Genomic DNA, 27,165 nt, shown 5'->3' on the forward strand with positions numbered 1-27,165 from the left:
ATCACAACTAAGGCTTTGGCATTTCTTACTAAAACAGCCAGAGGCTGGGCAGGTGGGAAGGTATGGATGGACACTGAGGTATGGATGCTCAGAGCAGGGCGAACATTTCTAGAAAGCAGAAAAGCACCAAACTGTTCAGATGCCTCTAAGCCACCCACAAGCAGCATCTGCCATGGCCTTCAGCAGCCAGCACTTTTGCTCTGCTCTGCTGCAGGGGTGACTGGGACTCAAGTGGTCCGAGTTCAACATGTGCTTGAAAATAAGTCTACATGCTTCAGCATCCCAGTGTCAAAGTAAGGCAATGAGTCAGCATCTTCCCTAAGAAGGGTGGGGAATTTGTACGGTGTTTCATCATTTGCTAATTTGTGCTTTACTGGCATTTTGTTACCTGTCCCTTGGGGCTGCAGGGCTCTGGACTGGTTTGACTCCCAGGAGTTGATGGGCCAAGGACCACCCTCAGCAGGGCCCCTTGGCCCTGTGGTTATCTTGGTGGGTAGGAGAGCTCCTGCTCCATTTCCAGCTCAGCTCTCCTCATCCTCCACTCCCTGACTTTGTTTCTTTGAAGACTCATACAAAGCCCAAGGGGAAAGAAGCTAACCTGGCAAGAGGGACGGAGGCAGCTCTGGGAATATAAATCAATGCCCTTACAAGACAAAAAAATGAAGTGTGTTTTATCTAATGCTGGTAACATGCCAGCAGTGGGAGGTGAAATTGGGCCTTCAGTGAAACTGAGGTGCTTAGCCAGAGATCCACCACCTATTTTCCACACCAGTTGGGCCCTGCCCTTCTGTGAAGAGAAAGGGGACAGGAGCCAAACATGTTAGATGCCGTAGGCACCTCTTACGCTCTTGGTGATCTGGAGGAGGGTCTGCTCCACCTCTTCTGGGCAGACACCGAAATCCTCTTCCCATCAGATCACTTCCCAGCCCCAGGGCCTGAAGTCTCTCGACATCTCATCTCTCTCTTCACTCCTTTCACCAACACTCTTTCATCTCTCCCCTTCCCTTCCACTCTCCCCCTTTTTCGGGTGAAACAGGGTGACCAAACAATTAGTGCTAATTATTCCTCCAGAACTGTGCTGCAAAGGTCATAGTTTTGCAGGAGGCCATAAGGCAAATTAACATTTTATCAGCCCTGGAACAGTCTCCCTTTGTCCCTGGGCCACACCCTGCTGCTTATCTTGTGTCAGCTCTGACTCTGGGAGCAGATTTAAGTCACTCAAATATCCCAAACTAACTCATTGCAAAAAATAAAAACCAACCAACCCTTAAGAGCGAAGTGGTCAGACTGCATGGGCTGGAGAAGGGGAGAAAGCCATGAGGACAAGGGAAGAAGGCAGCAGGAAAGGGGAACTGTCCTCTCAGTGACAACAAGTCACCGGGTATGTTCAGCCGCCAGTGGAATGACAAACGGTCAGTCAGTGCCCTCTAAAGGATGGCTGGGCAGGGCCATGCTCCCAGTCTTCAAAAACACCGAGTTTGGCCACGTTGGGTCCCAACTGTAACCCAAAATGGACTGGAAGCCACAGACACCACAAAATGCACCTGAACTTAGCACTTACTATGCTATATACAATGGCAGTACTCTACTTTCCACCTCTTACAGGTAAGAGCAGTGTTATAAGGCAGTTATTAATTGCCAGTACAATCTCTTTGAACTGAGAGAACTCTGCTGTGGTGTCAGTGGTGGAGAAGAGAACAAGGTCAGCTTTGGCCAGAAAGTCTGTGTCATGCTATGGGCAAGCTGTCTGGCTCCTTTCACAAGTGATGCCCACAGTTTGATGGTACAATAAATTGAGCTGTAATGTACTAAAATTGGGTTAAAAGCAGTGTGTGACATGAAGCACTCACTGACATAAACTCCTCATGGTGGATCACATTTGTCCAAACAATTATGGGTTTATATCATACTAGCAGGGCTTTATGCAGGTTCTGTCACCATGTGTCCAGGCCAGGGTTTCATCACACCTCGTACAGCTACCTTGGGGGTTTTGACATCTGTTCTTTCTTGCTCTCCACCTGCCCCTTTATCCTGGGCATCACCAGCTTCCTTCAAATGCAGATCCTTTCAATCCTGTTTGCTCCTTCTCTCTGCTATATGCAGGTCTCTTCCTGCCTCTGATCTCAGGTTTTGTGTCTGACTCCTCCAGAAGATGTTTGCCCAGACCATCTTGCAACTGATGCAACGATTTCAAGTCACCCTGGAAAGGTGAGCACACCACAGAGATTGTGCTAACAGTGTGAGAGGGGAGCCTGGCAAACAGATCTGCAAGGTCCTTAGGTGGGCGCAACATTGTGGAGGAGTTCAATCAAGCCAGCAGACTCAATGGGAGCTCATTCAAGTATGAGTCTCATTTTGAGGGTTCCATAGGGGCTTATCGTCAGCAGCCAACGGCTCATACTGTGCATGAGCTGTGTCTCCATGCCCTGCACACGCCTTCCTCAGCAGGCATCCTGATCCATGCCCCACTGCCGCTGCAGACCACCCCCAGTGCGGCAGCCCCAGGCTGCAGGAGGCACTGTATGGCTACGCACAGAGACTAGCCCAGCCATGCCACCCTGGCAGCCACCCTGCCTCTCTCTGTCCTCTCTCTGGCTCAGTTTCATGCAGGTCTGTGAAACATATTCTACTCCAGTTTCGTTTTGCCTTTTGTTTTTCCTCTTTGCACTTCATTTTCAAACAGTCCTTGCACTTTTCTTTGGCTCACCATGTGAACTGAGATAATTAGTTACAGGCTGCCAGGGCCTGCAGGGCTGCACTAGAGGAGCTGCAGGCTGACATTTCAGAGCCAGCAGGGTTTCTGCACTGCGTTAGAAGATGCCAGGCTACTGCTTCAAAGGTGGCAGGACTACAATAAAATGGTTAAAGGGCCTGGACTGAGACCTGTGAGAAAAGTTTAGGGGAAAGCATCATGCATGTAGTAAGAAACACAGAAATACGTTCAGCATACGGGCAATCTGAAGTCATAGTGAACAGCTAAAGGATTTTATGTAGAGAAATTGGCCAAAGCATCCTTTGCAATTTGGTCCTTCCAGTTCTCATGGCAAATGAATGAACTGTAGCTGGTCCAGTGACAGTCCGTGTTTCCTCTCGGGCAACACACTCTTACGCTACTACCATCAGCCTTTTGCAAAAGGAATATACACACAAAATCCTGACAAACACAAAAGGGCTGGCTCCCCATCATGCGCACAGTGTGCATGTGGCAGAGCAATAGCGGCTTGCTTTGAAACAGGGAGCAGCAGATTGGCACATGCTGGCACAAAAATCACTATCACGAATACGTGCCAATTCAGCAGTGCCCATCCGGAACCTGTTCACGCCAGAGCTCAATCCAGTCTGACCCACTCACTGAGCCAGCACCACAAGACCAGAATGAACATTTTCCAATGCATACCCTGCAAGAGAGACACGGCTTTGTTAGGAGAAAAGGAGTTGGGGGAGAAAAAAAAAAAAAAAGAAAAAAATGCTCTGCACTTCCACTGGGGATAGAACAAGAAGGAACTGCAAAAATGGGAACTTGGGTCAGATATTGGGAAAATAATTTCCACCTTAAGGAGAGTAAGGCCCTGGAATAGACTGCCTTAGAGATTACTGTATTGCCATCCTTGGAGGATTTCTATGAAAATGCTTGAAAAATATCGGTCAGGATGATACAGTGTTCTCACCTGGGGAGAGAATGGACTAGGACACTTACCATGCTTCCCCCCTCCCCCAATTCTGCATCTTTAACAGTCTACAACCTGCCATAATCAAGGTGTTTGCAAAGAAATACAGCAATAACTGTTTCCCCAAGTATACAATGCTTACCAGTCACTGCGCAGCGCTTCAAGGACACTGAGGAACAGCAGCATGATACTCAAAAATGTTTTTGCTTCAAGTATTTTGGCTCTTAAGGAAGAAATACTGTAGCTACTGATGAAGGGAGCAAGCCTCAGAGTTAAGCAATTCTGATTCTATCGAGTAAAGGGCAGAGGGAGAGAGAAAACACAACTAATCTGTTTTTCACAATACCTTAATTTGATGGTTTCTAAGTGAGGGGAGTGGACTGCATCTGGCAGAGGAGGACAGGAAAACAGAGCAGAGGATGTGGCTGAGAGAAGGTGGCTGTATTGGGACAGGGCAGCACAAAGCTCGCTCTCAGGGAAGGAAGAAGGGGTGAGAGGAAAACCGGCAGGAGACCCGGAGCAGCTGAGCCTGTCCCGCAGGGCACCTGGTGACAGCCAGGTGCTGTCTCCCCCAGCTCCTGCATTGCACTGTCCCTATCCTCCAGACAGAGCCTTCCCAGAACAGCTCGGTGCCCAGCCCCAGCCCCTGCTCTGGGACCTCTCCCTCTGCCCATCCATCTTTCCACCCCGACAGCATCTCCCGAGGCTTAATACTTAAACAGTTCTTAGAGTGAGGAGCAGGAGACAGAATATACTCTTGAGGAGATACGAGGGGAAAAATGCTGCAATATTCCTGATCAAACAGCTCAGCACCTTCCTATTCCTTCAGCTGCACTTGGCATTGGAAAAAACAATCCCACCGCACAAACCTGTTGCTTTGTTTGCTTCAGACACATTATAAAGTAATTAACTATTACCTTCCCCGCATCATGACTGCCTGAGGATGATGCTTCTTTCCCTGTCGTTGCCAAAATGACTTTTCCTCCACAAGTTCAGTAAAGGAAACAGACATACAGTTCTTTGTACAAGTGAAAAATACTTATCAAATAGCCCCAAAAATAAGAAATCAAAACTGCTTTTGCCCACATTCCAGAGGATTCAAATTACAAAGCTCTGAGACTTTGATCTAGGGGTTTTTTTTTCCTTTTTTATTTTTAATTAAATAAATTACTCAGAATTTGGGATTGGCTCTGCTCAAAAGATTATCTAGCACTGGAAAGCCTATCCAGGCTAGGTAGACTACCAAAAGCAAACAGTGTTATCAGCTAGGCGCTCGGTTTAAAGAAAGTGGCACTCCCCTTCAAAAGGTACATGTTCTTCCTTATCTCTTTAACACAGACCATCAACGTTTTAGCTTTCACAATGCAATTTTAGCATATGACATTGCTCCCTAGCTAAACAGAAAACGCCAAGATGTGAAAAAGATCATGCAGCTCCTGAACTCAGAAACACAGCATGTGCATTCTGAACTATAAAACTTTCTTTTTTAAATCAACTATCAGCTGTGTTTATTTAAAAAAAAAATAATCTTCAATATTAGCACTTTTCAGATACAATTTTTAAATGCTTCCTGTGGCTAACTACAAAGCTGGGTTTGCATAATTTCCAACAGCTTAGTGGAATCCATCATGTATCAAAAAGTCGTAATTCCTAGGCAACAAAGAGGAAATTTATTGAAGTCTGAACACATTTCAATAACTTCCCTATTTCCACGATAGCCTAGAATAAAAAAACAATTGCATTCATAAATCATTAAACTATTGGCACAAAAGAAAAATCTTCTTTCTGCTTAGAGCTTTAAGTTACAAAGGATCTTTAACTTTGGTAGAACTTAAGTTTAGAAAACACATATCTGTGTAGTCTAAAATATTAATCAATTGCTGTTAGTGAAAAATACTAGGTAAACTTTGCTCTTTTTCCTGTTTGGTAGTTCTATTAACATTTAGCTGAAAGGAAGCAACATGTCCATCGGGTAAATTGTCTTATCTGGATTGTGAAATACTTCAAAGATTTATAATTAAAGAATTATTACCCCTCATTCAATTCCTGTTCAGTTTAGAGTCCTTGAAGCTGGTAACAGAAACACTGAGTTACATCTTCCAGCTAAATCTCAAGCCTGGGGTTTCCCAAAACATCAGTTTCTGTTAAGAAGGCCACCTTCCAGGCCCAGCCACACATGTAAAAGCAGCAATGACAGGGCGTACACTGGGTCTGGGCAATAAGCCCAGCTGACGAGACAAGCGTGCTACAGCAACTTTTATCAGCCACCATATAGAACTTGAGCAGAGCTAAAACGGATCTTGGAGAGACCCAGATGAGAATATCAAGTAACACTCAACAAGGGGTCTCCTGCCAAGATCCCTTCCAGACCCCAAACCTCACTCGGGGCTCTGGACAGCGGTTCTGGGTGGGCAACCAGCAGAACCAAGCACGCAAGCATCTAAGTCCTGTATGAGATTTAATCCTAAATGACTAGCAGAATTTGCCAGCACCAGAATCTAAAGCTTAATGCAAATCTTGTGTCTCAACCACAAAACCATCCCTTCTTGTTGCCTGAAAACACTTAGGTCACATCTTGAAAAGTAAGTTTAATATGTTTGTTACAGGAAGAGGACAGGATAATTGTTCTGGGCACCATCAGCTAAGTATACCTACCTCCTACCGTGAAGGGTTTTTCCTCTTATAAAGGATATCTAAATTTCCCGTTTAACACTTTTTGATGGTATGGGGGTGTGGGGGAATAGACAGCAAAACTTTTACTAACTCTACATCCTTGCTTCAAGTCAAAGCAAAATGAGTGCAATCTATCAGGACAAGACTCAAGCAGCATATTATTTTGCTGAAAGAAGAAATACGAGACATGTTTAATTAGAAAGGTCCAGTGCTTTTGAACACTAATTTGAACTCTTCTGGATATCCACCTAAAGTTGAGTAGATTTTTAGTGCCCTAGTAGCATTTAGTGTTAGAAAACTCTGAAGTCATATGTTGTTATGAGGCTAATAGCAAGATCACTGAAAAGTCGCTCTCTGCTGAACAAAACTTGCCAATTTTTTTAAAAACCTGGGCAAGAGAGAAGAAATACCCTGCCATGCTCTGGGTTCTTTCTCGCCATGATCCAGGAGGACAGAAATGGAGTGACTTAACTCACATGAAAGAGGAAAAACATGCCTAGGCAAGAAGAAACATGTAAGAATATGCCCAGGAGCCAATGACAGGGAAGTGCGAAAGAAACAGTAGTATGAAAAAGGACAGTCTGGACAAAGGAGATGTGCTGAATAACAGAACCAGGTAAGGAAGGGAGAGAGCAGAAACATTATATAATACATCCTAGGGAGGGCATTATAAACCAGTATTTAAACTAGAGATCTTTTTTCCTCTATAAAAATCACAGTTTCAATTTTAATAAACACATCAAATGTCACTATAAGATACTGTTGCCTCTAGCCGCTTGCTTTACTCATCCGGCAGAAGTAACCATTTCTACAGCAGGGCCAGCAGAAGAGGACACGTTCATTTGTCAGCTGCTTCAAATCCAAAGTCGGAATCTCAGTTTAAAACACCCGTGTGGGGCTGGGAGGGGGGTGGGGGGTGTGGGTGCGGATTGAACAAAGATGTCATACTTTGCCATGCAACAGATGGGGAGATGCCAGTTCTGCCGTGGGCTTGGTGACCTACAACAAGAGGCAGTAAAACTGCAGCAGCTGCTGAATGCAAGTGGAATCCTTCACATGTGACAGCAGAATTCCGCAAGTACTCCCTCCTACGGCTCTATTTAAACTCGAGATGGCAAATGCTGGTGAAAGAAAAATAAAACAAGATACAAAATATGAGAAAATAAAACAACATAAGAAAATGCAGACAATTCTTCCTCTTTCTGTTGAAACTATGTAAAAAACAAACAAACAAGACCCCAAAAAACCCTAACCAACCGAAAAAAAAAAACCCAAAAACAGAAGAAAAACTATGTTAAACATAAAAGAGCTGTTAACTCCAAGACTTCTGCAAATCTAATATCTGGCTACATTTGTACTAATTTATTTAGCAGGAATGAAGTACATTTGATTCTATTCTTTTGTGTGAATCTGAAACACATTAAATTGGTTGGTAATAAAAGCCCCATAGAATTCTAAAAGACAGGAAAATACTTTCCTTTTTTGTGAAAGGCTTCATTTTTTTAGGACTGGAGAAGCTAGCTAAAAATAAACCAGCAGTACGTTTGTCACAGGGTTTTCTAAAATCCACAGGATTACTTCTCCTCTGAAAAATTCTTTATATGGCACAAATCACGATTTGACAAGCTTCTGATGGGACATTATTGCCGTGTATTACCCCCCCCAAACTGCCCAGAATAACGGCAGCTGCCCTACACACACGTTAAAACTACAAAAAGATGGTCAGCTAACACCCGATAGTATTCAATCCACAACCAAAACTTTCATGTTTTAATACCAAATACAGCAACAAAATACATTAAACTTAAGGAACAACGACAGCAGAACCTAAATGCTGTTTCTGCTAAACCCAGCTCTGCCAGTCTACTGACAATCCTCCTCCTGGAGATGCAGCTTCAAATTTTCCCCCAGTCTTTCACTGCTTCTTGAGCAAAATCCGCAATACCTAAAAGGCGCTGTTCTGGTTTGCACAGCTCGGGGGGTTAATTAAAGGCATCACCGGGCTTCTCATGAGCCAGCTGTGCTTCGCCAGCAAAGCTCCTGAACCCTGGCGCAAGCATACCAAGCCCATGAGGCGATGTTACCTAACGCCAAGTCGGCCTTGAAAACATGAAGAAAGAAAGAAACTTCCGAACGGGGCTCGAGCCTGTGCACCGGCAGGAGAAAGCCCTCACTAACTTTTAACAGCACGGCTGCGGCCCTGAGGACTAAACATCCCCCCCCCCCCCAGCAGAGGCAGGGCGCTGGGAGGCACGGCGGGGCCCCGGGATGCACCCGCGAGCCGCCACAGGGAGGGAGGGCGGACGCCCGTTTCCCGTGCGGCAGCCAAAAACCCCGGCACGGAACGGAAGGGGGACACGGGGCGGACACTCCGGCCCGGCCAGGCCCAACCGCGCTGAGGCACTGCTACCAGCACCGCCGGCCGCCGTTACAACGGCGCCGCCCCCGCCGCGGGAGGCTCCGACGTGCGGCCGCCCCGGGGCGGGAGGGGCCCCTCCGCCCACCGCCGGCGGAAGCGGCCCTGCGGCGCGTGCGCGCGGGGCCGGCCAGGCCCAGCCCTTTCCGGCCGGCACGCGACCTTCCCTGCCCCCGCGCGCCACTGGCGGCAGCGCCACCCGCCCGCTGCCCGCACAGGGGCCCGAGGCGCGCGCGGGGCGGGGCGCTGCGCACGCGCGCGGCCGCTCACCCCGCCCCGCCGGCCGCCGGCCCGCTCAGTGCGCACGCGCCCCCTGACCCGGCCGGCGCCCCGCCGCCCCCCGCCCCTTCCCGCCGCGCACATGTGCTCTCACGTCAGCGCGTGCGCCCTGGCGCCGGGCGCCCCCCCCCCCCCGCCCCCGGTGACGTCGGGAAGCGCAGGCGCGCTCCCCCCGGGCCGTCCCCCCCGGCGGCCGCGGCGCATGCGCCGGAGCCACCGTCCCCCCGGCCGGGCGCCGGCGCGGCGCGTCTCCCCGCCTTCCCCCGCGGCGGCGCCTGCGCGGTGCGCGCGGTCGGTGCGTGGCGTGCGGCGCGGTGGGGGCGGGTGGGGGCGGGGCGGGTATATATAGTGCGCGGCCGGGGCGGCGGCCTCCCCCTTGTCCCCCGGCCGCCGTCGGAGCTGTGTGCGCAGTGCGTGTGCTCCGGACACCCGGACACGCCGGCCCGGCCCCGCCGCACCATTTATTACTAAAAATATTAAAAAAGCCAAAAAAAATCCAAAAATCCTAAAAAACCTTTAAAAAAAAATCCCTCCCTCTTCCACCTCCCGTCAACCTTCTGCAACCGGCCGGTTTGATATAAAATAACCCGGTGAAGCGAAGCCCCCGGACCCGGCGCAGCCGAGAGGAGACACAGAGCGAGACCGACCCCCGCCGAGGCCAGCAGCAGCAGCCGCCGCCGCCACCTCCGCCAGGCCCGGCACGGAGTGAGCCAGAACCCTCCCCCCGCCCCTTCCACCCGCCGCCGCCGCCGCGCATCCGCCTCCCGCAGCCGTTAAGTTTCGAATCCGCCTCCGGAGTGCCCCCTCCCCCGCGCCGCCACCGCCGGCCTCTGCCCTCACGGACCGCCGGGCCGCCGCGGCCTCCTCGCCTCGTCAGCGCCCCCCCCTTGCCCTCCCGCGCCGGGAGACGGCGGCAGGATGAACCCCAGCGCCCCCAGCTACCCCATGGCCTCCCTCTACGTGGGGGACTTGCACCCCGACGTGACGGAGGCCATGCTCTACGAGAAGTTCAGCCCTGCCGGGCCCATCCTCTCCATCCGCGTCTGCAGGGACATGATCACCCGCCGGTCGCTCGGCTACGCCTATGTCAACTTCCAGCAGCCCGCCGACGGTGAGGGGCCGGGGGCCGGGCCGCGGGGGCGGGGGGCGGCGGGCGAGGCGGCCTGAGGGGAGAGCCGGGGCGGCCGCCGGCGGAGGAGCCATGTTTCTCCCCCGCCCCCACCAGGGCTCGGCGCGGCCGCCGCCGCCCCGCATCCATTTTCCCCCGCCCGGGCGCTGCCGGGGCCGGCGTCGGTGCCGCCAGGACGCGGCGAACTTGGCGCGGCGCGGGGGGAAGTTGGCGGCGGGGCCGCCGCTGGCTGACACGCGGCCGGGGGCCGCCCGCGCCTCGTGGCGGGGAGGGGGGGCGGGGAGGCGCTTCCGCGCCCCGCCGCCGGGAACCGAAAGCCGACGCGGCGCCCTCGGCGACGGGCGGGGAAGGGCCCGGGCGCCCCCGCCGAAAGCCCGGGGCTTGGCGGAGCTGCCCCGGCCGGGGGCCGCGGGCCGCGGCGGAGGTGGGGGTGGGGGTATGTGTGCAGGCGGCTTTTCCGCAGGCTGGCGCGTCCGTGCGCGGCTGCATCAGGAATCCGAGATGAAGGCCGGCTTGAAGAAAACACCATAGTCATTAACACCTTTTAATAACTACGCAGGAGCTGGGTGTGTATGCGTGATTAAGAGGCCAAAAGGAGGAAGTAGGACGCACCAGGGTGGCTTGGTGGTTTCACAGACGTCCAGCCAAAGAACAGGCCAAAGCATAATACGTTAAAACACCACGGCAGGTCTGTCACGTGTAGGCAGGGCTTGAAATGACTGGGGCCTTCTTTGCAAGCTGTATTCTGATCCATTTCTCCTTGAAGTAAAAGCTCTGTGACACTCTTTCCCAAGTTGGGTTTTTAGTAAACTTGCTTTATACGACATTCTCTAAGACGTCTCTTTACACGACGCTGCTGGTTCTCTAAAGTTAAATCAGGAAAGAAACTTTCCATGTAGTTCTGGTCGTGTTCGTGCTGAGTTTGGCAAACTGTCTTGTTCGTTTGGAGGGCGTTCTGATAAAAGAACCAAATGTGACCGGTTCCAAATTTTGTGGAGTCCAATTAAAAGCAAAAACAATTCGGCCAGCTAGAACGTATTTGATTTCAAGTACAGTTAAGTAAACAGCTTTCTATTATAATGGTTTTATTTTCAAGCGTATGAACGTGAGAGATTTGAATTACAAACTTTTCAAGCAATTAGATTAACTGGCTTTCAAAATTGGCTTTAGTATATAGCCATTATCAGATCAGACTTCGGTGTACCGATGATATCTGTATGTAAGTAGTGAAAGTTACTGTCTCATCTTTTTAATAGGCAGATATTTCACTTGTTATCAGCTTTCTTACTTCAGAGAGCTTTTAATTTATTCAGCCATTGTTTAGGATGAGACGGTTAGAATGTTTAACATACTTTGCTTTCATTCGACAGAAACCTATGGTACAGTTTACTCAAAAAGAAAAATAAGGGGTTAGCACAGTTCAGTACTGTGATGTGATAATGTCAAGGCAGAAGTTGAAGGTGATTTAAATGCTTCTCCTTAGTAATGACAGAATTCTGTAAGGGCGAATTTTATCATTGTCATTAGTTGAGCAACCTGTTCAACCCTACATTTTGTGACTTAGTTTATAATTTGTCAAATGTGGGAACAAATAGAGCTTTTTCACTTGAGCAGTGCTTGCATTCAGAGTTTGAGAATGTGCCTCTTACAAAAATGCTGTTACTCCAGATGTTGTAAGTATCTTTTCAGGCTTTGGGAAGCACACATGTTTTATTCTACACCTAGTCCAGTTCAGCTGAAAGGATTTCTCATCTGTATCAAACTTGCATCTGGCATGTATCTCGAAGCACTTGTTTAAAATATTCTTAAATAATGTTGTGTGATTATACTTCTATACTTAATTTGACGTTCTTGTCAAATACCTAGAAAGCATTTGCTGAGCTTTTTTTAATAGATCATTCTATCCATTTACTGAAACCTTGAAATAGGAGCTCCGAGGATGAATGGTTGTTATTACAGTAATACTGGTTTCCTTTTGATTCCAAACCAGCTGCCTTTTCTTGGTTTAGCCTAGTTCTTAGCTGCATCTCAGGCTGCGCTTATTAATCAGCTAGTAACAACTAGCTCGGGTTTTGAAAAACGTCTTTGAAGGTGTGTTTGACATTACCAGCTGTCTGTAAACTAGGTATCTCAAAGGTCTTCCAAAAACTAATGAGGCCTGATGACACATTTGTGAGGTATGCACACATTTCATAGTTGTGACTTTTCTGAATTTGAGTCATAGTCCAAAGTAAAACCCAGGCAATTTGTTTAATCACTAAACTAGAAATATTTTTGAGTAATCTGAAACTCCACTTCTCCCTTCAGATTTTCTGAATGATTGTTTCCAGAGGTTTATTATTTTATAGCTATTGCTATGTACATTTAGCATTAAGTGTATATTCCATGAGATTTTGAAATTTTTCATAAAGTGGACTGTCCAGTTGCTCATGACTAAAATGGGAACTGGTGACTCATTCAATAAAAGCTCCAGCAGAATCAGCAAAAGTACAGCATGGGTAGGTGTGTCCACTTGGTAACAAGTTAACTGCTGAATGGAATTGCCTCCTGCAAACTACTGTGCAGCCTTTTATGGCTAAAATGTAAGGAAAGTAAGCCAGTTTTACTAGTTGTGAATTTTAATGAGAGTACCTTGTACCTATGTATTCTAGTAATGTTTTAAAATCTGTGTGGAATGACGATGTGGTGTTCATTAAGCAGAAATCTTTAAATGTCTTGTGCTGCTGCTCCATAGAAGAGATGAGGAGAGCTGTTGAGAGTTTCCATGCTGTCCTTTGTGGAGGAATTGCATTGGTCTAAGATACATGCTTGCTATTAGTTGAGAGTGGTAATGTTTGGGAAGGCTAGTATGGACCCACCTGGAGTCGGATGTTTGGGAAATGTGTCCAGGAACACACATTTTTGAGGTGTGTCAGGATTATTCTAGAAGCAATTAGCATGAATTAGAAAAGCCTCTTTGCTAGTAAAGGAAGCCCTGTCACTACTTCTGGAAATAATGAACTGTTTGTTGCTGGCACTTTTGCTGGTGCTGGCAGTAATAATTGTAATGACTTCCAGGGCAGTACCAAAGAGTTAGATGTTTCTGCTGTGGCCACTCTGATATCCACAGTTCTTGACCATCTGTTTTTCTTTTTTTTTTTTTTTGTTTTGCAATGTAAAGCCTTCCAATGGTTTTTGTTTCTCAGTATCCAGGTTGTCTTTTCTCTCCAGCATAATTTATATTAAAGTTTGTGAAAGTGTTGTTAACTTATTTAAAAGACTGGCAATGCTTATGTTTGTTGTGGCTTCAGCTTAAATCAGCCGTTGACTTGCTACTGTCATGTGAATATGGTAATAGTATCAATAGATTGGTTTTTTAACAAGAAAATGTTAGATGTTTGTCGTCTTAACTTCTACAGACGTCTTTCAGAGAATATAATCTTCAAATTCACTTGTAATCTGAAAACATGGCAAGAAAAGACTTAGAAGTGTGGTGTAGCAGCTGAACCGAGGCTGATTGTAAATTTTCTTTGGCCATGGTATCCAACAACATGGCTAAAGATAAAAGCAGCACTTAACAAAAATATAAGGGTTTTCACAATGTGATTGGCTCTTGGTCTTTCTCCTAAGAGAAGCAATTAGCTGACATGGTTTAGCTGACATGGTTACTGTTTTTAAGATAAGATTGAACCAATTTCAGTCTTGTTAACATCACATTGTTCTGCTACATGTTCTGCTACCAATGGGTGTGACTTCAGATATTTGAGACGTTTTTCAGTGTTCTTCTAGACATATAGGGAGGATGAAAAGGAGCTAATGTAGGAGATCATCAAATATGTCTGCCATACTTGAGAACTCTTACTCTTTCTTGCTTAAATACCTGTTGACTTAAAACATCACAGGCATGTCTTGTTGCTTTGAAGGGACATATGAAAACTGAAGAAGTCTTGATACTTCCCTGTTCAAATACACCGAGATCTTAAATTCAGGCTTTGAAAAGTTAGTTATGGAGTTCTACTGGAAAAACTGCTCCACTGGAGTAACAAAACCTGGTTTATGTTACTTCATTTTGCTGTTTTAATGCTTACTCCTTCATTGAGCTTGTATGTATTTCATCATGAGCTTTTCATATCTATACAATTTCAGCTTTTCAAAAACAAGTAAGTGCTAATTTTAAGTCTGTTTGAACTGTCCCTTGCCCGGAAGTCTGTCACAGATCCCGTCACTAAGGAAGGAGCTGTGTGGAACAGCTGCCTGAACCAACTCCGCCTAGCAAAGAAATTTTGTCAGTTTAGGGGTATTGGTGACCTAGGAGTTCTTATGTTAATGTTTGCAAAAGGCCTCACAGGCACAAACCGTACCCCTAAAAGCATTTTTATTGATACTTCTATGTGATGTGGGAGCAGCCAACTGATTTTCACAAATGTCAAAACTTTTCCTCCTGTGGGATTGGCTGTGATTGCCATTGCTTGATAAATTTTGTCCTGTCATTGTACCATCTTTTCATAGTGGAGTGCAATCCTTTAGGCTACTGGGATTCCTACAGATTGTTCAGCTGACTTGTGCTTCTCCCTGTCTCCGAAGTGCAGGTTTTGCTGAGGAGTTTTTGCTGGTTTTTACTCGCATAAAACAGAGTGGGTTTATTTACATAGGAGGTTTGGGTTTGCATCTTGGTGGTGGTGCTGGACTTAAAATAGTAAAAAATTTTATGAAGACTTGTACTTCAAGTGCTATTTGTGTGCTTATTAAGATAACTTCAGCATTTCCTACTAATTCCATGATGCTTTTCCAGCTGAACGAGCTTTGGATACCATGAACTTTGATGTCATTAAAGGCAAACCAGTACGCATCATGTGGTCTCAGCGCGATCCGTCTCTACGCAAAAGCGGTGTAGGAAACATCTTCATCAAAAACTTGGACAAATCAATTGATAACAAAGCTTTGTATGACACATTTTCTGCTTTTGGAAACATCCTATCTTGTAAGGTTAGTGGAAAATGATCAGTGTGTTTAATGGTTTGACACAAAACCCCCTCTATTTACGCTGGAAACATTCCATGGGTATTACAACAGGGTTTTTCTTTAATAGGTGGTATGTGATGAAAATGGATCCAAGGGTTATGGATTTGTACATTTTGAGACACAAGAAGCTGCAGAAAGAGCTATTGAAAAAATGAATGGTATGCTGCTTAATGACCGCAAAGTGTAAGTACATAAATACGTAGTTGGGAATCAACAGACTGAAATTCATTTTACAGCAGACAAATATAGAAGGACAGGTTGTTCTAAAAATTTCTAATTTTAAAGAGGATTTAGAATTTTAGTGCTAGGAATACTATGAATTGTATCACCTGCCTATTCTAAAGGCAGAAAAAGTTCAGAAAAGGCTAATAATGGACTCGAGGGAAAAAATTATTGTACTGATTGTCTTGCAAGCCAATGCTGTAATGAGGATTTGGGAGCTTCTCTGGTTTTCTGATCTTACCAGTCTCATAAAATACAATAGGTTGGGTATTCTGAATAATACTTCCTTTGTAAGAGTTGAGATAGGTACGTGGTCCATTTTTTGGATGAAACTTAAAGCTCTAGAGTTACTCGGTCCTGAATAGTGGTCGGATTACACTAATATATGAGTGTCTGTTAATAGACATATCTAGGAAATAGGAGTAGAAAATACAACTTAATGTTTTAAACATGATCACTGTTCTGTACTGTAGGAAAAAACGTTATTTGGCTACTTGGTTAGTGATATCTAGGCGGAGAGGGAGCAAGTGTGCCTGACAGCTAGCTGTGCCTAAGGGATCATTGTGGTATTTGGTATAGTTGGAAAAGAATAGCTCTGTAAATACTTGAGAGGGTTTGGAAAAAGGATGACAGAAATCAGCATCAGCTTACCATCATGGATTATTTTTACATGTAAAGATGGATGGATCAAACCACATACAGGAAGAACATGTATTTGGAAACTTTTTTCCTGCTTGTTCTGTGCTTGACTGGCATACTGTGGATGTTTTTATTCAGCTTCCATCTTTATACAGCCTTTCTAAATTAGTAAAAAAAGGTCAGCATGTACTCATAAAAGCACATGATTTATGTAAACTTTGTTTGGTAAAATACATCATGAGAGTTAATTTTACTTTGAATTTCTATTCAGGCTAGGCTTTTAAAAGTAAATTAAAGTACCTCACTCACTACCAAAATCTGCTGAACACATTGTGCTATCAATCCTACCATCCTCGGTTACTATAAATTGGGTGAAGTTGTCTTAAGAAAATGTTGAGTTATTGCATGCTACTTTATTGGATTTGTCGTATTTGGAACTATAAAGTTGGGCAATACAATAAAATTTGAGAGCAAAAGTCTGCTATGATCAGAAATCTGTGTTAACCACGTAAGGCTGTACTAGAGCAGTTCCTTGGGTTGCAGAGTGTTGTGTTCAGTTTCTGTTCTTTCTGTGATGGTATGAACTGACCTTTGGTGTTCCCAGACAATATGGAATGGTATTTGACTAAAGAGAAAGTTGAACTATTTATTTCTCTATGCTTATTTAAGAGAAAACCAACCAAAAAAACCAACACAAACCAAACAAAAGTCTTGCTTTGATATAGGCTGGAAAGGTGTGTAGGGGAGTGGGGGACGTTAGTTAAATATCCCTTGCTTAAAAACTGGGTCGGAGAATGGCAACTGCTTTAAGGCTGCCAAATTTTTAGTATGGCAGAGGGATTATGCTGATTTCTGTTTAGCCACTTTACCTAGTACTTTCCCATTGTCCAGCTCCTGTTGTCAAAGGCTGTTTTATAAGAGTGAACAATCTTGCCAATAGCTTGAAAGCATTTTTATGCTAGTAACTGTGATAAGCACACTGATGTAGCAAAGGATAGTGAAATTGTTTTTCTGATGGAGTTTTACTGTAAATATTTTATCTAAAGAATTTCATGCCTATAATGGCCAATGAGACTGATTAAAATTTGATACCAGAGGATTAAAGTAAATTTTTAAACCTTGACAGACTTGCTTTAATCTACACTATTCTGTTCTTCTGCAACTAGATTTGTTGGAAGGTTTAAATCCCGCAAGGAACGTGAGGCAGAGCTTGGAGCCAGAGCAAAGGAATTCACCAATGTTTACATCAAGAATTTTGGAGAAGACATGGATGATGAGAGACTTAAGGAACTCTTTGGCAAGTTTGGTAATGTCTTAAACTTTAAGTTTATATAAACACGAGTGAACTTCAGGGTACTACTTAGATCTTACCTGTACAGTGCTTTATAGTGCAAGGAATCAGCTGGCTGTCTGATGCTGATTTAAAAAGAAAATAAAAAAGGTACTAAAAGTTGTGCTTAATTCTGATTTCACATTCAATGTGCAGTAATATCCACTGCAGAATTTTAAATAGGCAGAATAGAATATATATAATCCTGCCATCAGAATTGTTTCTGATAATCTGAAAATGATATGTTTAAATAGTCTTTTGAATGGGTTTTGCAAATTTTTTTAAGTTGCAAATAGGAGTGTTTTCTGTTTTAGTACAGATTGCTGTTATGAATTCACTACAGGATACATGACAAAGGAGCTTGCTATTGCTTTCATGGACCTGCAGACTTACCTTTATTCAGAGTATCTCTTCTTTCTTTATTCAGTTGCATTGTGGTGGTTGACCCAATACAAAATTATAAGGAACTTTTCCACTGGCAAGCTGTTTGGTTCTGTCATGATCCTCAGTTATGCAGGCTTATGATCATGACCTAGTAATGTATATGATGTGTCACCATCAAAATAGGAAATGGCAAACTCCTTAATTCAGTTACAGATTCTTATACTGGTTTATAGGGCACATCTATTTTATTTTCACACCTAGCATTTTTGTTTCCTCCATGTATTTTCTTTCCTCCATGCTTTTGCTGTTCTTCCGCAGATACCATGTAAAGCAAGAGAAAGCCTTGCATATGTGGTATTCTATAGCAGCCCTACACAGCATTTACAGGAAATTCCCTTCCTCTATTAAGTATCTGTGGTTGAAACAGTAGTGAATTTAGCTGCTAATATCTGTCTCAGTTGAGCCTGTGACCTGCAATTTTTCAAAGGTTTGAAATTGCTGAACTGGGGTGGCCTTTCACTGGGATAAATGGTGAAGCACGTACCTGATAGAAAGGCCTCCTCTCTGGCTTTCAGTAGCTGTTTCAAGGATGGAAGCCCTAAGGCTTTTTAAATGTCATAATTTTTAATGAGAAAACCAATTTCATTCACTCTGAGGTGAAATTCCTACCCCATTTTGGTTGAAAACACAGTAGAAAAGAAATACAGCATGGCAGACTTTAGCTGTAGAGACTGAAGTTCAGTGTCAGGGCAAACGAGCAATTTCATATTGATGGGTGATGTTTACTAGATACTCTTATTGGTGCAGGAGTCCTTTGTAATACAAGTGAAACAAACTAAATATTAACTTCTAAACAGGATGTTCCAAATGTGACAAGGATACACTCTGTATGCAAAGCATAAGTATTTCATTCTCTTTTTAGGTCCTGCCCTAAGTGTGAAAGTTATGACTGATGAGAGTGGAAAATCCAAAGGCTTTGGCTTCGTTAGTTTTGAAAGACATGAAGATGCCCAAAAAGTAAGCTTTTGGACTTCATTTTAGGAATTTTATAACTGAGACCCAAATAATACGTTTCATTGAGTGATTTGAAAACTTGTGAACTCATTAAGGTTTTTAATTGGTCAAGGACACTGCAAAAACAGGTGTCCGCTGCTTAAATGACTTAGCATGGTTTCTGTCATTTAGAATGCTTTCTTAATGATGATGTCAGTTGATCTGAGTCAAGATACTTGGAGACAGCTGGAACTAGTGTAGAAATGGGGAATCTTGAATAATTTAATAACCTGTTATAGTTGGGCTTGAAGGTCTCTGAGATTTGGACTCTCTCATGCTGGGCAGCATACAAGCATAGTAAATTATTACATCTCTGCAAAACCCAGATGAATCATTGAATCCAATTTGGTTGCACAAAACATTTGTGCAAGGCAGAAAGGATTGTGTTTTCATACTTCAGCACTGCTAAGTCAGCAGGAAAGCTATTAGTTTTATAGAGCATGTTTGGCACAGCTGTAAGAAAATAGTCAGAACCCTGTGATGTTGCTTTTACTCTGAAGAGTAACTTTGGAAGAAGGGTCCTTTTAATTCGTGTATATGTCTATAACATGCTGGTATGCTGTATAACTTAATTCTTTGTCAGCTGGTTGCTTTGATGTGTCAGTTGACTCTGGCAGTAGGGACATACCGTCAGGAGAAAAACTCAGCACAGAACAAATCAGGGCAACAAACGAAGTTTGCTTTTCAAAAGGCATTTTGGTGATTTGTCAGTACTGCAAGTGTACAAGCAAGAGATTAGAATAAATCCCGTCTGTCTTACATCTACATTGTTCAGTCTTGCATACATTCATTGATGAATTGTTTCTCTTTCAGTAGTCAGAATCACATGTTGGGTGTTTGAAATAACATAAAAATCTAATATCTCAGTAAATAGGTGTTTAATGGCTTTGGTTGTGAAGGTATACAATAAACTAGTGACTTCTGGTTTTAAATTAATTGAATAAATCTGTGCCAGAGTTTTCACATCTTAATATTTGTAAATCAAAACAGCATAAAGGAAGAAAGTTCATATTTTCATACTCTTTAAGTATTTCCTTAATGAAAGATTAAACATTAAAAAAAAAAAGCCATATATGCCACCTCTAGCTTAATATAAGACAATCTGGTAGATACTGTGGTTCCAGTTGTTACTTTTAAAAAGTATGAATTAGAGCTTTTCAGCTTAATTTGCTTTCTTTTTTCTGCCTTCAGGGAGATAAGGCTGGAGAAATAGTTCGTCATTATGTGACTTGATTTTTATTTTTTTTCCAACTTCATATAAGAAATGTTTTTTGCATCCCTTGTGACTTTAGCTGGACAGAAGCACACTCAGAAAGCAATTTCCATTTTACTTAAAGCAGAGAAGTCTTGGGGTATTTTGTTTCAGCTAGTGATATTTTAGATGGATTGACTCTTTTTGTGGAATCCTTATGTGACTTTTTATATTTGAATTACATTATTTTTTGTATTCCCGAAAACCACTGGAATACAAAGCACTGCTAACCTCTTGTTTATTAATGAAGGCTGTAGATGAGATGAACGGAAAAGAGCTCAATGGGAAACAAATCTATGTTGGCCGGGCTCAGAAAAAGGTGGAAAGACAGACGGAGCTGAAGCGCAAGTTTGAACAAATGAAGCAGGACAGGATCACCAGATACCAGGTTCAGTTTCAATTCAAGAGGACTAACTTTATTCTATGATATTTTTAGATTTACACAGCCCATTTGCTTTCAAAAATATCTTGCCTTTTTTTTAGGGTGTAAACCTTTATGTGAAAAATCTTGATGATGGGATTGATGATGAGCGTCTTCGAAAAGAATTCTCCCCGTTTGGTACAATCACTAGTGCAAAGGTAAATTTCAGAGATTCTGCTTGTCCTTTCTCTGAAAATGAACAATGATCCTTCACCAAGGAAGAGTGATTTCTTTGATTAAGGGATGGAACCCAGTCACTTACCACTGCCACTATATATGTGGACATCTGCTTTCTCAATTATCGTATGTCTCAGGTTAAATGCATATGATCATCCTTTCTTGAAATAAACTGAATACTGATATTAAGGTGAGAAAAATGACATCTTTTCAGTGCAATAACGTGCTCGTTACTACTTCATGAGATTTTCATCTGTATCCAGTAAACAGCTATTAATTAAGCAATTATATTCCTTTTTATAAATCAGTAAAACAAACCTGTGGTTTCACTTCGAGTAAGCTGAAAAAAGAAACTCACGTAGGTTGAGTAGGTACAGCATTCTCTTGTTTTAAAACTAAATTTTGTACTGACAGGTCATGATGGAAGGTGGCCGCAGCAAAGGATTTGGATTTGTATGCTTCTCATCACCAGAAGAAGCCACCAAAGCTGTCACAGAGATGAATGGTAGAATTGTGGCTACTAAACCATTATATGTAGCTCTAGCCCAGCGTAAAGAAGAGCGCCAAGCTCATCTCACCAACCAGTATATGCAGAGAATGGCAAGTGTAAGAGCAGTACCTAATCCTGTAATCAATCCTTACCAACCAGCACCTCCTTCAGGTTACTTCATGGCAGCTATCCCACAGGTATGTCTAGAGATGACTTAACCAAATGGTTTGTACTATGTATAAAGTCTGTTTACATTTAACAATAAATGTAACTATTACCATCTGTCAATAATTGCATCATTCTAATTTCATAGCAGAAAGGAGATGGACTGTTCAGCATGCCCTTCCAAGACAGCAAAATTACACAATGTTTTTATATTTGACAGACTCAGAACCGTGCTGCATACTATCCTACTAATCAACTTGCTCAACTTGCTAGACCTAGTCCTCGCTGGACTGCTCAGGGTGCCAGACCTCATCGTAAGTCACTTCTTTACCTTTCCAGTGATTGTGGTAACCTCCATAGCATTTACTTTTGCACTTTTAAATACATTTTCACAGCATTACAGTATCAGTCTTCTCTTTGTCAGAGTACTGGTATTACTTCTGAACTCTTTTCACCATTCCGTGTTTCAGCATGTAACTTAATTTATTTTCTTTAAAACATAGCATTCCAAAACATGCCTGGTGCTATCCGCCCAGCAGCACCCAGACCACCATTTAGTACCATGAGACCAGCTTCTTCACAAGTTCCACGAGTCATGTCAACACAACGTGTTGGTGAGTTTCATTTATGCAAACTTCAAGTATTAAACTTATTCTTTAATTTTGCTGATTCAGAATGATCTCTCAAAAGCATTCGTTAAGTTCAATATCACATGTGGTAACACTTCTCTCCTTTTCTGGCTCTTACTAAGTGAGTAAGCTAGTATCACCTTCTAGTAGTTGCTTTAAATATTGTCCCCGCAAAGACTAGTGCTGTGGCCCCATTTCTTTATCATGAAGCATTTTTTCTTACAGTGTGCATTTCAAGAATTCTGTATGACAGCTTCTGCCATTTCTAAACATTGTTGTGGCAATTGTAATAATAGGTTGCGTGTAGCAATACTGAGAATGTTAGCTTTAATTTTGTCATAGAATACTGTGAGCCAGTGTCATGTCTGCAGAATCTGCACATCACTGAATGAACCAGAATTGATTGTTAATGGAGTCTTAATTCTCTCAGAATGTATTAGGCAGTAGTGGTTTTTTAGCTCTACTTCATGAAAGTATCTTTTTTAGGATGACTGACGTAAGGTACTCAGGAAATCAAGTGTCCTTTGAGGTTAGAATTAAATTAATACTCAACCAAAGTGAATGTTTTCTCACAGATCTTTTTTTCAATAGCGTGTCAGAAAAGCAATTCATTAGTGAAGTGACTGGAAAGTAACATCCAGTGAATTTTGAGCTTTGAACCTTCAGATATGACCAGTGATGTGACAGTTGAAAATACTACTGAGATGAATCTATAATACAATACCTAAATTAGGTATTCCCTTTCGAGGCTGGTTTGGGATTTTTTTGTGACTTGTACAGTGTAGGCTAAATTAAAAAAAATAATTATTCACATACAGAATTGCGTTATTTTTTCAGCTAATACATCAACACAAACAATGGGTCCACGTCCTGCAGCAGCAGCTACTGCAGCTACTCCTGCCGTACGCACAGTACCACAATACAAATATGCTGCCGGTGTTCGTAATCCTCAGCAGCATCTTAATACACAGCCGCAGGTTGCTATGCAGCAGGTATGTAATTTTAGGAACTGGTCCATGCTTTTTCTGGTGCTTTTTGCAGAGGAAGGAGGGGGGGTGCTTATGGTTATGAGTTGTCTTTTTTATTCTAGAATTCAGGGTCTGCATTGTAGCAGCAGAGTTATAGCCTTGAGGTTTTAAGTCTATTTCAAGTTCACCTGGGACAGGATGGGATCCTATGTTACTTCATATTTTCCAGTTGCTTGATACCTTAGCCCGAATTCTCCTTGTGTTTGCTCCACAATGGAGCAGTTGATACTAATCTCCAGCATTGCTCCACTCTAACAAGCACTATTTGATTTAAATTGACTTAGTAGTAATTTCTTCCATGTTGATTTGTGGAACATTGGATATTTGAAGCTGCACCTAATTATGAATTAGAATTTAATTTTGAAATGGTGTTAAATTAATTTGCAGCCTGCTGTCCATGTGCAAGGTCAGGAACCCTTGACTGCTTCCATGTTGGCTTCTGCCCCTCCACAAGAACAAAAGCAGATGTTAGGTATGTACATGATACCTTTTTCTGCCTTGTAGCAGAAGGACAGTTGAACTACTCTTTTATCAATCTTAAAATGTGGAGTAAATGGTTTTAGCAGTAGAACAAGGTGTTTGTTTCCCTTTTCCCTTAAATCTAGTCTGTGTTTGTCAGATGAGATTTGTCACTGCACTTTTTTCTCTCCAGGTGAACGTCTATTTCCTCTCATTCAAAGCATGCACCCTACTCTGGCGGGTAAGATCACTGGTATGTTGTTGGAGATTGACAACTCTGAACTCCTCCACATGCTCGAGTCTCCTGAGTCTCTTCGTTCGAAGGTAGGTGTGCTTTTGCCTTACACTAGTTTTATCAGCAGTTAAGTCTACACTGATTTAACAGGTGTTCGTGCTGGCACGGTGAAGTAGCAGCAGTGCAACAGTGGCCCAGGGCAAGAAGTTAAAATATGCTCTGTCAGAGGGTGGCAGTGGCTTAAATTAGCATGAACTGGAACTGTAATGTTAACCTTTTCTTTTTAACAATGCAGGCATTGTTTGTGTGTATAGTTTAAACTGTTTCATTAACTTAAATATACAGAAATTACTAAGCTTCCCCTTATTAATTTTTCCTTTTTTACTTAACAGGTTGATGAAGCTGTAGCCGTACTACAAGCCCACCAAGCTAAAGAGGCTGCTCAAAAGGCAGTTAATAATCCCACTGGAGTTCCAAGTGTTTAATAAGTAAGTTTTCTGAGCACTGTAGTTTTATAGGTTGACTGGGGTAATTTAGTCCATGGCCTTGTAAGCAGCATGCCTCCAAGTTCTGTGGCTGCAAATGATACCAAGAGTAGCAGCTATGGTCACAGTTGTAAACAAATTTTGTGCTCAATCCTGTTGTCCAGTTCTGTAGCTCTTGGTCAGCAAATGCTGCTGACATTTTGTATTGCATATTTAGCTGGAATTAAAGCATTGTTTTTAACAGCATATTTAGCTGAAATTACTTCTAGGCATGCATGCAGAAACGTGCGGTTCTGTCAAACGCTACTATTCATACTGTTGTTCAAGAGGAACTTGTGGAATTGAAGTAAGCTTAAAATGATACTCCAAGCCTATTTTTCTTTAGAAGTGAAATAGCTTATTTACACTATAATTTGTATATACTTGCCAGAATCTAAAATTAGACAGTAATTAAAAACTAAAATGCATATTGTCTTGACTTCACTTTTTGGTGAATTTAACTTTGATGTCAATTAAAATCTTGAAGTTCTTTATTGCCTTCTGTGGGTTTAGTATCTTAATTTTTGCATGACAGGAAGAGGCAAAAGGTGGTATCTTTACTGTTTTGAAAGGGGAAAGTGTTGTGGAGTTGAGTATGATATAGAAGTCTGTTCTCTATTCAGTCTAGTTAGGTTTTGCCTGTCTGTGAATTTATTTTCGACATATATAGATGTCGGTTGAAGATGCCTGCTTTAACATTTGATCACTTCAAATGTTCTTTTTCCTTGATCTTTTCATTTCTGGAACTTTCCTTTTGGAGGCAGAATTTGAGTCATGTTTTTTCCACACTTCTTTCTTTTTCCATAATTTTTTTGCTAGTGACACTTTCACACTGGAGATAAGCAAGTGCTGAATAAGTTCTGTCTCCTAAACTGAGATGCCCAAACCTAGCATTACTCCATATGGTCCATGACGTTTTAGTAATTGGAAATTGAAAATACTGCTAGTGCAGTTACTTGATGAGCCTGGGTGTGCTGGCCTTAAGAGTAGAGGTGACCTGCAGTCACGCTAGTTACAGTAACAACTTACTGTGTGTAGCCATTGTCCAAGGCCATGCTGCACAGAGTACTGTTTAGTTCTAGACTCAGTTTTGTCTTCCAAGTATCACAGACTTGGGATACTTTACTTCCATGTCTCTAAAGTGGGGGATACTCCTGATACACTACTGTAGAGAACTTTGGTATGATTGATACTGTGAAAGCCCAAAGTACTGTCAGGCTTACGGTTGCAGAAAGCATGTCAGAAAACATAAGGTGCGGCTTTGATTCTAAAACCTAACAACATTGTTTTTGTTTGCAGAAAGATCCGGGACTACAATCTAGAACTTCGCTTCACCGAAGAAAAAAAAAATCTAAACATGGAAAAACTATTAAATATTGAGAAAAACATTGCAAAATATAAAATAAATAAAAAAAGGAAAGGAAACTTTGAAGCTTATGTACAGAGCAACGCCGGGGCTAGCAAAACAAATGCTAGTCCTAGATTACTTATTGATTTAAAATTTAAAAAAAAATAGTAAAATAAAAAATACAAATTAATGTTTTATAAACCCGGGGGAAAAGAATTTTCAGCACAGTACAAAAATTTAAAGCATTCCTTTCTTTAATTTTGTAATTCTTTACTGTGGAAAAGCTCAGAATATCACCACTGTTTTAGTTGACAGTGAGAATTGATAGCTGAGCAAAGAAACGTAATTTGGATTATAAAATTCTTGGTTTAATAAAAATTCCTTAAACACTGATTTACTTGTGATGGTTTCTTTTGTACAGTGTACTTCCGGTAAGGTTGTCATTTGGAATGCCAAGTTAGAAGTCCACTCTACAGTATGTTTTAGCAGTTTCTAGAGAAGATTAGCCTACATTTAGCCACCTGTTACTGATAATATAAACTTAAGCATTAAAACAAATCAAAAGAGCAGCTAGATCCATATCTGGGTTTTAAATCCTTTATAGCATGGTGTCTGAACTCTTGTCATTGTCTGATTAGAAATAGACCTTTAAATACCCTACCTTGAGATGATCAGTAAGAAATGTTACTATAAAAGGCTTGTGTTGGAATTGTGTAGCATACCAACACATGATCCCATCTGACCACCTGCACGTGGTGCTCGTTCTCACAGGTTTTGGTGGAAGGAACAATCTACATAGGTCTCTGACTGTGTCTTTAGATGGCTGATGAACCCTGAGATGGAGGCAGTGTCGTATGGACATAGGTGAATGAGTAAGGAGCGTCTACAGTAAGCAGTGTTGCAAAATTCCATTATTGTGCAAGTATGAACACAAGGCATTCCTAGAACAAAAAAGGTGGTAATGTATTAAAAATTGGATGCATAGTAATGGAAAGATCATGCTTTTCACACAGTAAAAATCCTGTGGTCAGGACTGCTTAATCCTGAGTTGGTATTTGTAATGCTGTGTTCCCTGACAAGTGAATGGCTACCCAAAAATGGCTTTTTCCTGTTAGTGAGAGACCAGTTGGTTTAATGTTAGCTTTGCTACATTTTGGGTTTTTTAATGTGCTGAACAAATCCTTCTTGTCCAGAGGCAACTTTGAAAGTCTCAGCTAGCTCTTTGGTAAGTAAATTATTGAATTATTACTGAAAAAGAATACAGTTAGGGTGCTTTAAATCAGCAGATTTGAAAAGTGAGTGTGATCTGAAACTTAATGCTGTTCCTTATTAATTCTCACTACAAAGATCTTGTCAGTAATTTCCTGTTGCAGTGTGTCACAGAACTCTGCATACAGTGAGCTTATGCAAAACTTAGTGGGTTTTTTTATCGAATTTGTGAATGGTGAAAAAATTCTAGCAGTTTTACTGGGTCCAGGAATCACTGTCCTGCAAAAGGTGACCTTCCTGGTTCGTCCTTATATTTGACTGTCATTTAAAAATAGAATTGAAGGGGGGGGTGGTGTGTGAGGGAATGCCTTTTTAAAATAAATTGCTGCTTGATCTACATCTGATCTAGTGTACAATAAAAATAATCCTGTTTT

The 27,165-nt window shown here is 42.6% G+C and overlaps 1 protein-coding gene and 1 long non-coding RNA gene across 2 annotated transcripts; one reads left to right on the top strand and one right to left on the bottom strand.

The window, feature by feature from the left end:
- Nucleotides 1–4,801: 4,801 nt before the first annotated feature.
- On the bottom strand, nt 4,802–8,828 carry LOC141919317 (uncharacterized). Its single transcript, XR_012621927.1, has 2 exons — nt 7,290–8,828; nt 4,802–7,193 (listed from the first exon to the last, which is right to left on the bottom strand). It is a non-coding gene; the product is annotated as an uncharacterized LOC141919317 (long non-coding RNA).
- A 565-nt stretch (nt 8,829–9,393) lies between these two features.
- On the top strand, nt 9,394–25,915 carry PABPC1 (poly(A) binding protein cytoplasmic 1). The gene is made up of 15 exons (XM_074814639.1): nt 9,394–10,147; nt 14,937–15,130; nt 15,234–15,349; nt 17,194–17,333; nt 18,664–18,758; nt 20,297–20,434; nt 20,530–20,625; nt 21,059–21,331; nt 21,520–21,613; nt 21,803–21,913; nt 22,766–22,920; nt 23,344–23,428; nt 23,609–23,739; nt 24,043–24,138; nt 25,474–25,915. Exons 1-14 carry the CDS (start codon nt 9,955–9,957, stop codon nt 24,133–24,135), a joined length of 1,914 nt encoding a protein of 637 aa, XP_074670740.1. The 5' UTR covers nt 9,394–9,954; the 3' UTR covers nt 24,136–24,138; nt 25,474–25,915.
- Nucleotides 25,916–27,165: the final 1,250 nt, after the last annotated feature.

The sequence above is a fragment of the Strix aluco genome, chromosome 1, assembly GCF_031877795.1.
Source record: "Strix aluco isolate bStrAlu1 chromosome 1, bStrAlu1.hap1, whole genome shotgun sequence".
Taxonomy (NCBI): Eukaryota; Metazoa; Chordata; class Aves; order Strigiformes; family Strigidae; genus Strix; species Strix aluco.